The sequence below is a fragment of the Ambystoma mexicanum genome, chromosome 1p (genome assembly GCF_040938575.1).
Source record: "Ambystoma mexicanum isolate Mex_15411 chromosome 1p, UKY_AmexF1_1, whole genome shotgun sequence".
Taxonomy (NCBI): Eukaryota; Metazoa; Chordata; class Amphibia; order Caudata; family Ambystomatidae; genus Ambystoma; species Ambystoma mexicanum.
Window position 1 is genome coordinate 1,112,875,596 of NC_090921.1, and position 10,045 is coordinate 1,112,885,640.

General features: G+C 46.7%; 1 protein-coding gene across 2 annotated transcripts in view; it reads right to left on the bottom strand.

The window, feature by feature from the left end:
• The window catches only part of LOC138448990 (zinc finger protein 436-like), a 555,369-nt gene extending 554,938 nt beyond the window's left edge, over positions 1-431 (bottom strand). Inside the window, exon 1 of one of the 2 annotated variants that reach the window (XM_069604735.1) lies at positions 198-431. In XM_069604735.1, the coding sequence (XP_069460836.1) occupies positions 198-239 (42 nt within the window). In that variant the 5' untranslated portion in view covers positions 240-431. The remainder of the gene's footprint in view (positions 1-197) is intronic. The other variant, XM_069604736.1, reaches the window with a different exon arrangement.
• Between the last annotated feature and the right edge of the window lie 9,614 nt (positions 432-10,045).

Consider the following 10,045-nt stretch of genomic DNA (forward strand, 5'->3'; position numbering starts at 1 on the left):
AACAAAGAGCCATACTTAAAAACAGTTGGCACTCAGTTACAAAAACCAAAGGTGGGAAAGCCAGCGCAATTTACTCGCGAGTTTAAAAAAAAAAAACAGTATGTAAGGTGCATAGGAACGGAAGTAATCTTTTCAAATACCAGTAAAATCATGAATGCCCTTATTGAAACAACGGTTAGCAAAAGAACGACACTCACCTTATCAGAGCCCGGGTGGGGGATTCGTTCTCTAATTTCCATTATTAACTTCCAAGTGAACGTTTAGTGCACGGGCTGTAGCAAGGCAGAAGGTGAGACAGAACAGTCTCGAAGAAAGCGCACCGCTTGCCCACTAACGCAACACCTTAAAAGTTAAGACAGCAGATAACTCGGATCCAGTGAGCAGGCTCAAAATATGGCACAGTTCGATCTTCATTGGACATGCTTAATGGGAGACACTATTCTCGTGCGCGTGCTTGGTCCATGGCTCCATGGAGCAGGCGATTTGGGCACACACTATACACACGCCCATGCTCGTTTTTGATAGTCAAAGAAGCGCAAGCCGTTGCTTTTTTCCTCAGAACTCGGAAACGTCTATTCTCGTAATGAAAAGCAAAGTGTGTAATTTTTTACGACACAGCGCTTTTCTACATACTCTCCTAGCAAAAAACGTGCGGTATCGCACCCCGGCACATAGCCAGCCTAACATTTTTGTGGTGGTGGGAGGGGTCTGGATGACAGTTTTGAAAGGTACGGTGTAATGTCAGAACAGCTGATGTTAGCCAGGAATTTTGTGGCACAGGCGCCTCCACAAATCTAAGAAATGAATAGAAGAATCAGCCCGAGCTAGCCCTGGTCCACTTGAAGCCCTGGTAGCCACCGGGGAGGGTGTTATCCTACATGCAGGGCAGAGATCAGTGGCTGTGTGAAATACAGTGCACATACCCCTGGCATAGACTGATGACTTAAAACCCGTGCATCTGTCTATTTGGACCCATAAGATTATACATGCTCATTCTTCCACTCCCCCAGTAAAGTGCAGAATGAGTTTTGTTTTTTGGCATAAAAGGCAGCAGATTTATTTTCACAATCTCTTAAAACCACACTGCACACATTAGTGAAAATAGTTCTGAAGATGCGCCGACTGCTCCGTGTCCAACAACCTGCTTCCCCCTTTCTATCCACAAAGTCCAGAGTACGCCCAACTCTCCCAACCCTCCGTGTCTAAGCCTGGCCTGCCCTTGCAGTTGTTCCTGGGCGGGGAGAGTACTGTTTCTTTGGGGGAAGCTAAGCCCTTATTGTTACCACCAGACGCCCCTGCCGCTTAGGCTCCCAAGAGGCGCTGGTCTGAGAAGAGTGAAGACCCTTCCGGCTTTCTCCTGGCTCATTCGGAGTCTGTCTTTTGTGCTTGGTCGCCCAAACACCGCCGCCTCATCGCCTCGCCGTCCTGCGACGTCAACGACCAGGCCCTGTCCCAGTTCTGTCCTGTTTGTAGAGTGGGTGGGTGGAAAACAAAATCCTTCTTGTCCTCCGACAGGCGGGCATCCTTCTGCAACAGCTGGATGTTTGCTGCAAGGCGCACGTCCGTTATAAAGGGGCGTCCACGCCCCTTTCCTTTGTTGCCCCTTTGCGACCTTCCCCAATTTTGCCGTGCTTCAGGCTGCCCCTCCTCCTTACCAAGGGGGGACAGAGGATTAAGAGAGGAGGAGGCCACTGCAAGAGTTATCGGGGTGCCTCCTCCATTTTCTTTGCTGTCTTCCGTCGTCACTAGCATAACTCGTGCATCTGTCCATTTGGACCCATAACATTATACATGCTCATTCTTCCACTCCCCCAGTAAAGTGCAGAATGAGTCTTGTTTTGTTTTTTGGCATAAAAGGCTGCAGATTTATTTTCACAATCTCTTAAAACCACACTGCACACATTAGTGAAAATAGTTCTGAAGATGCGGCGACTGCTCTGTGTCCAACAACCTGCTTCCCCCTTTCTTTCCACAAAGTCCACAGTACGCCCAACTCTCCCAACCCTCTGTGTCTAAGCCTGGCTTGCCCTTGCAGGTGTTCCTGGGTGGGAGAGTGCTGTTTCTTTGGGGGAAGCTGAGTCCCTATTTTTACCCTCAGACGCCCCTGCTGCTTAGGCTCCCAAGAGGCGCTGGTCTGAGAAGAGCGAAGATCCTTCCGGCTTTCTCCTGGCTCATTCGGAGACTGTCTTATGTGCTTGGTCACCCAAACACCGCCGCCTCACCGCCTCGCCTTCCTGCGACGTCAACGACCAGGCCCTGTCCCAGTTCTGTCCTGTTTGTAGGGTGGGTGGGTGGAAAACAAAATCCTTCTTGTCCCCCGACAGGCGGGCGTCCTTCTGCAACAGCTGGATGTTTGCTGCAAGGTGCATGTCCGTTATAAAGGGTCGTCCACGCCCCTTTCCTTTGTTGCCCCTTAGTGGGCTTACCCCAATGTTGCCGTGCTTCAGGCGGCCCCTCCCACTTACCCAGAGGGGAAGGAGGAGGAAGAGAGGAGGAGGCCACCGCAGGAGCTATCGGGTTGCCTCCTCCATTTTCTTTGCTGTCTTCCGTCGTCACTGGCATATTATGCAAGGGTGCAGAAGAAGAGCTCTGACATAAAGGTGGCATGTTTGGGGCTAAAGACTTTTATTAAATAATTAAGTAAGAGAAAGCCTATCTTTCCCTACTCCTAAGAGGGGTTTCCCTGCCTCAACCAAAGATTTAAGGTATCTGTCAGGATGTCAACGGTAACGTAAAACGTGTCCACCCTCCTGTGTCAAGAAAACCTTACTTCTGTCCATTACACGAGAAACTAAAGAATAAGCAGTATTGTTCTGGTCCCAGGAGAATGTCTCCCTTTTCTTGGGCTTTGGTCAACGTTCCACACAATGCTTCCTTGGTGGGCCAGGAGAATATCTTCCTTCACCTGAAGTTCAGTCTCAGATAGCCTGGGGGAATGACTCCCTTCACCAGACTGCAAAAGTCTAAATAATACTTTCTCGGTGGGCCAGGGGAATGCCTCCCTTCTCCTGGCATTTGGTCTCAGTCACAAAAAGAACCTGGGGGAATGACTTCCTTCTCCAGGCTTGTTGAACCTTCCTCCGGGTCCGAGTTGCCTTCTCCTGGTAATTACAAAACAATTTCTTAAAACCAGGGGAAATTACTTCCAGACAATGGTTTCTCTTCGTTGGTTTGGCCCACTTGGTTCACTTCCCTGCCAAGTACTGCCACGAGAAAGATGACTCGTATCGCTCTCTTGGTTTGGGTCACAGACCATGGTTTCTCTTCCTCTTCTTTGGTTTGGCCCACTTCCCTGCCAAGTACTGCCACAAGGAAGATGGCTTGTATCACTTTCTAGGTTTGGGTCCCAGTCCCCTGTTTTTCTCCCCTTCTCTCTATTTCCCCTTGGTTGCCTTGCTTGCCAAGTGCTGGCACAAGGGGGATTGTCCTGCTCGTTATGTCTGTACAGGGTTTTTGCCTCCTGTACCTTCCAGCCCCTACCAGTCGCTGCACCTCTGCCGTTCCCTTGCCTGTTCCCGGGAGGAGCAAACAGTTTTTCCTGGGGTCCTTCTACTCTGTATGCTCCACAGGCATCTCTGTGTCTTGGTGCCTTCACCTCGGGGATCTCCTGCCAAGCCGTGGGAACGACGATATGGACGCTGCCTCTTGCGTTCGCGTAGCAGTCTGCCATCCTGTCCAAACCGTCTGGACGCTGTTGGGCGAAGGAGTCCTGTTATCCTCTTGAATCCGGTAGTGGACTGCTCTCGGCTCCATCCTCGCCTTGTCCACGTCTCCTTCAGGCTTCATGGTCTCTCGTCCTGGTTGGCTGTGTCTCCACCATAGACAGACCTTCTTTGGTTCTTATGGCATAAAAGGAACCACGCCTCCATGGATTTCTAAACTGCTGCAGTACCTTCTTGATATTGCTCTTCATTATTATGGTGTCCCACCTTGTCCCAGTACTTGGATTACCTGTATTCCGGATGTTCGTCTTCATCTCAGCACTTTCCAGAACGTTAAAGTAGCCTGGTTTATAGCATTACATAGGTCTGTTGACTATAAAGAGATTCTTCCATTCCTTCCCAGCCTGTTTCACGCCTCCTGCCTTCTTTACTTCCTTCCGCTGTGCCGTTGAGTGTTGCCTTCTCATCCCATTTCCATCACAGGCTGCTCCGCTGCTCACGTGAATTCCTCCTTCTTCCTGGGATTTACCTGCTCTGTGAATCTCCCATCGGGAGTCCTGGTACAGCAGAACTTTTTGACATTGTCACAGCGAAATCCAGTTTTTTTTCCCATCTATTGAGAGTTTTTCCTGGAATACTTGGCAGGCTTCTCCCGGGTAAAAAAGTGTTGTGAGCAAAAAGGTGTCCTCAGTTTTTTGTAAAGGGGGCTGTGGTATGTGAGGAAGGATACATCAAACAAGCGAGTACACTAATCACTAGCCACCCACCTCTAACACACCAAGGGGGCTACTTATCAGAAATGTTCCTCAAAGTGGAAGTTTCATCAGATTATATCTACCACCACGATCAAGGTAATACATTTAGGATATTTTAATCATTATTTTCTCAAAGCATAACACTAAAAAACATAAAACACCATTTAAAGTGTTCGTCATTTATGAAAACCACAATAGAGAGCGAGAGAGAGAATACCACTTCACATTTCTGGCTGTTGTTGACACGAATGTGTTTACAGTTTATAGGCATTCATAGGTTTGCGTGATGTTAGTAATGGTGTGACTTGATCACATTACAATTATACACAAACATAGTATAATGGCGTCTACAATCTGATGTGTTTCTGGGGCAAAGGACAACATTGTTGCAGTCAAACGCTCATCAATAGTGTCCCAGGACCCGTCTTCAGGATGCAGTAAGTTTAGAACAAGGTTACACTGTCAGTATGGCGCCTATGTGTCAGTATGGTAACCTATAGAATGGATAAAAATTGAGGCAAATATAAGACTTACTAAATGCATATAAAAGCCTTGTATCGGAGGTGTGATTGTCATAAACAAGAGAGTAGCCAGCTTGCTAACCTTATGGTAATTTCATGTGGTGTGATGGGCGAGGCGATTGTGCAAGTCAATCTAGTTATGGCGGCAAACAAGTCCGTCCAGGGAGTTCAAGCTGTAGATCAATACATATTTTTAATCAATAATGGTGTGACTTTGAGACAATTCCTGTCAAAGTTGTATATTTAGATAATAAATATTTACCGTCTTGTGTGGACCTCAGTCAAATTAAAGATTCCCACGTTGCGTGTTGGCAGTGAACATTAGTCATGTAGATATTTGGGCACTACATTTCCCACAATGCATCATGGAGTCTATAGAAGATAAATAAAGATGTATTTTAATTCTGTGTTGTTTCTACTTATTGTCAGTATATTAGTTCCAGGTACCCACCACTTACTTGACAGTATATATCCAAAGTACTATCTTAGTTTGTATCTCCTATTTCGTTATTAGATGTCCGCTCGCGTGTTTCTCACTCCAAGGGGTTTAGTCCTGTATGAGGGCAAGGAGAACAGGTCAAAACGCTATTCGTTTGTGAAATGACGTGTTATTCCTGCATGTATAAGATAAAGAATCATAACAGGCTTACCTCTCATAGCAGTGCTCGCGGTGAAAGGATACCGCTGTGAAACACGGCTCCGTTCGCGCAATGCCTATGAATTCAGCAAGCGCGCGTAGACATCAAGGAAGGACTGCCGGCATTATTGTGTCTGCATCCTTCTCCCGGGGTCATTCAGTCCATGCTCTCACTACACGGGCAACATGGCTTCGGGAGAGTCTCGTCCATATCTTCAGGATACAGAGCAAAGAGAAAGCCCAAAAGATCCTCGTTGCTGTCTCCATCCCTGTGATCAAGACCTCAGGTGAGCTCTCCAGACACTAAGTCTGACAGATTCAGACACCAACTAGATCAACCCAGGATGGAGTAGGCTCAGGAGCTGATTAGGGGGATGCAGGAGTTAAAATCTGAAGTTCAAACCTAAGCAGAAAATGCTTCATTGCGTCAGGAGGTACACTTTTTTGGTACGGTCATTGAGAAGTACAATGGCTCACCAAGTGAACTCTGTTCCTTTCTGGATACTTGCATGATTCAGTTCACCTTCAAACCTCATTTCTATGCTTTGGATCGGGCAAAGGTGGGTTTTCTGGTATCACATTTGACCAGCAATGTGCTAACATGGGCGACCCCTCTTGTTTCCTCCTCGGATGCTGTGCTGGACAATTATGCTAGATTTGTCACAGCCTTCAGAGCCGTGTTTGATCAGCCGTATATCGTCTTTACAGCTCAGGAAAAGTTACTGGATTACCAGCAGGGTAACCAAGACATGCTCACCTATGTGACAAATTTTAAGCAGCTGGCCAAGGAAGCAGACTGGTCCCAAGAAGCATGTTTCACTTTGTTTCACATCGACCTGCATGAGGATGTTAAGGACAAGTTAGCCAGGATACCACATCCCTCTAGTTTTGAGGCTCTTATTGATTTGGTTCTCCAGATAGATTTCCGTTTTCAGGAAAGAAAACTAGAAAGAAGAAAGACAAGGGGTCTGCTCCCTAGACTTCCTCCATCTCCTTGTACAACTCCATCTACTGCAGCTTTGGGAACTTCCAGTACATCCGACACTGAGCCAATGCAATTCAGAAATTTACGAGGACTCTTACCCAAGGAAGATAGGAACAGAAGAATGGAAAACGGTTTATGTCGTTACTGTGCCTCATCCAATCATTTGCTTCGGAATTGTCACATTGCTCCACCTCGCAGGTCGGGAAACACAAGCCCCCATTCCTAAATGGAGCAAGGAAACAGGAGGAATCATGTAGCTCCAGTATCCAAAACACCCAGCCGCATGTCAGGACATCTTTAGTGGTACTTAAGGTATCCATCCTCCCACCTGAAACTGATCCTATATAAGCTTAAGCTTTGGCATTGGTGGACTGCGGAGCAATGGAATTGTTCATGGACGACGAGTGGGCACATAAATGTGTAATTCCACGACAAGCCAAGACTGCTAAACAAGCAGTAGAAGGAATCGATGGTGAGGCTTTGTCCTCGGGTCCTATAACTCAAGAAACAAAAGACATAGGAATGATAATCGATCACCATGTTCATATCCTGCATTTTGATATCATTCGAGCAGCGCAATATCGTATAGTCCTAGGACTTCTGTGGTTACACCGTCACAACCCCTATATCAATTGGACAGCAAGTACCCTTTTCTTGGCTCGACATTTTGTACCTCCAATTGCCTTCAAAATCTTGAAGCAATAATTTTGAACACTAAAGAGCCCATGGAGCAACCAGAACCATGCTCTGTAGCCCATGTAAAGTAAATCCCACAAGAATATGATGAATTCCTTGATGTCTTCTCTTCTTCTCTAGAAAAGAAACTTCAACCTCATCTGCCCGAAGATTGCGTTATTGAAACCATTCCAAACACCAACATACCATTTGGGAGAATGTTCATTTTGTCTGCTCCAGAAAAGATTGCCCTGTGTGAGTATCTTGATCTTAATCTAAAAAACAACGGACTGATAAGGCCACCCAAGTCACCTGCTGGTGCATCTTTGTTTTTTGTACCTAAGAAAGGTACTCCAGAACTCCGTCCATGTTTAAATTACAGAGGACTTCAGCAGGTGACTACAAAGGACAAGTGCCCCCTACCACTCATCACAGATATTCTGGAGGTTCTGCAAGGAGCCGTTATATTCTCCAAGATCAATTTTAGGGGAGCCTATCATCTTGCCCATATAAAGGCCGGAGACGAGTGGAAAACGGCGTTCAGAACTCCGTTCGGACATTTTGAGTGCCTCGTGATGCCCTTTGGGTTGATGAACGCCCCTGGGATTTTTCAGAGGTTCACTGATCGAGTCTTTTCAGATCACATGTTCCAATCCGTCGTAGTTTATCTCAATGATATTCTAGTGTATTCCTCCCGCAAAGAAGATCATTCCAGTCATGTCACACACGACTTCGGCAACACAAATTATTGGCCAAAACCGGAAAAATGTCAATCTAAACAGATGGAGATACAATGTCTGGGATACGTACTAAACTCTTCAGGAATTTCCAAGGATCCTCAAAAGGTGCAAGCACTCATAGAATGGCCACGGATATCCGTTATTTCACAGAATCCACTTCACCTAAAGAAGAAATGTTTGAATTTTATTTTTTCTTAGAATTTTTTTTATTATGTGGTGGATACCCCCGCCCCACCCCACTTCCTTTTACCTTATCCTATCCCCTTGCCCCACCCCGCATCTATGTTTTAAAATGTACCTACTTACCTAACCAATTAGAAGAAAAAAAATTCAAAGATTTGAGGGTAGGTGAAATTGGATTTGGTGAAATCTACGGTATTGGAAGGGCCACACCCTACTATGATTAAGCAAATTCAATAATTTTTGGGGATGGCTAATTTCTACAGGAAGTTTATTCCTTGAGATTCTCATTTTATGTTGCCTCTCACCCATCGCTTTAAAAAGGATATTCCGTTTGTCTGGGCCAAAAAAAAACAAAGCGATTTTTACCAACTCAAGAAATTGTTTACTATGGCCCCTTTTTTATCACAACCAGATACCACCAAACCTTTTATTGTGGAAACTGACGCTTCTGAGGCAGCTGTAGGAGCAGTCCTAAAACAAGAACAAATGGATGGCCATGAACACCCATTGGTATATTTGTCCAGAACCCTTAACCCCAGTGAAAGAAATTAAACTGTCCTAAAAAATAATTATTGCCTATCTGTCAAGCATTCTTGGATTGGCGTCACCTGTTGCTGGGGGCCATGTTTCTGTGTCTATTAGAACTTATCATCGAAACCTACGCTTCCTTCAGTCCTTGGGAGTGTAGAAATAGCAGACAAGCAAACTGGGCATACATCTTTGCTCAATACCCGTTTATAGTCACCTACATCCCTGACTGTCAAAACTGCTTGGCAGACGCACTTTCCAGAAGACCGGATCTTTGTACACCTTGGACTCCCATACCCCCTCGATTGTTCCAGGACAAAGTTGTTCTATGTCATGTGGATAAATTTCTGCACTTTGTTAGTGTCATACGCAGGGACTGCTGGCGTGTGTGGAGGCGATGGCGTCTGGGCGGCCATTAGACTGGGCTGTCACGCTCCTCGCGTTTTGCGAGCGCAGTCTAGTCTTTATGCCGTTTGGCCTCCAGCAGTCCTTTTTACGTGGACCAACCCGGAAGCCCACGCGTTGCAGCCTATTTGCGTTAGGCTTCTGGGTTGGTACGCTGTGTTCTCTTCTCCTCGGCACCTCGCCGCTTGTATTTTTCCCTCCTCTGTCCCTACTAGCTCTCGCTTCTTTCCCTTGTTTGTGCTCCGCATATGCTGTATCAACATCGCACTCCATCTGGTGTTTATGCCTGAAGCTTGCCCTCTGCTCTGCTTTCACCCATTTTTTCTTCTCTTGCTTACCTGGCCATCCATTCATACCTCCGGAGTTTTCTCTTTTCCCTTACTTCAGTTGTACTCTTCAGCTCTGCTGAAGGGGTGACACCAGCTCTACTCCATCATCACAGGCCTTTGGGAAGTCTTACTAGGCTCTGTAAGGTGTAACCAGACAGTCCTCACCCAGCTCAGGAAGGTTTTTTTTTGTGCCTAACAGCTTTTTCCCCTAATCTGGTCTGCTCCGGTATGGGGGCCCCCCTTGACCCTGGGTCTGAGGGGCAGGGTGGCTTCCTCCCAAGGCAGATCCTATCTGCAGTGAACAGAGAAGGTCCTCTGGAAGAAGAGATTTGGAGTCGATCCTGAGCAAGAAACCACAGGTGAGGAGGAAGGGGAGTGGGGTGACCTAGATACATGGGACAGGTTGTCGCCGGATCACAGGTTGGGCGCTAACATTTACTCCCCATTCCCCACTGGGTCATTTGACCCAATGGGGAATTTTCAGTGCAATTACCATGCAGTACCTCCTGCGGTAATTGCTCCGAAAATGGGCATTTTCCTGGTATGTTTACCCCAGCTCCAAGCTGGGGTTAAACACGCCAGACTCGTGATCGGGCGGACCCTTAAATGCAGCGGTAACACCGCT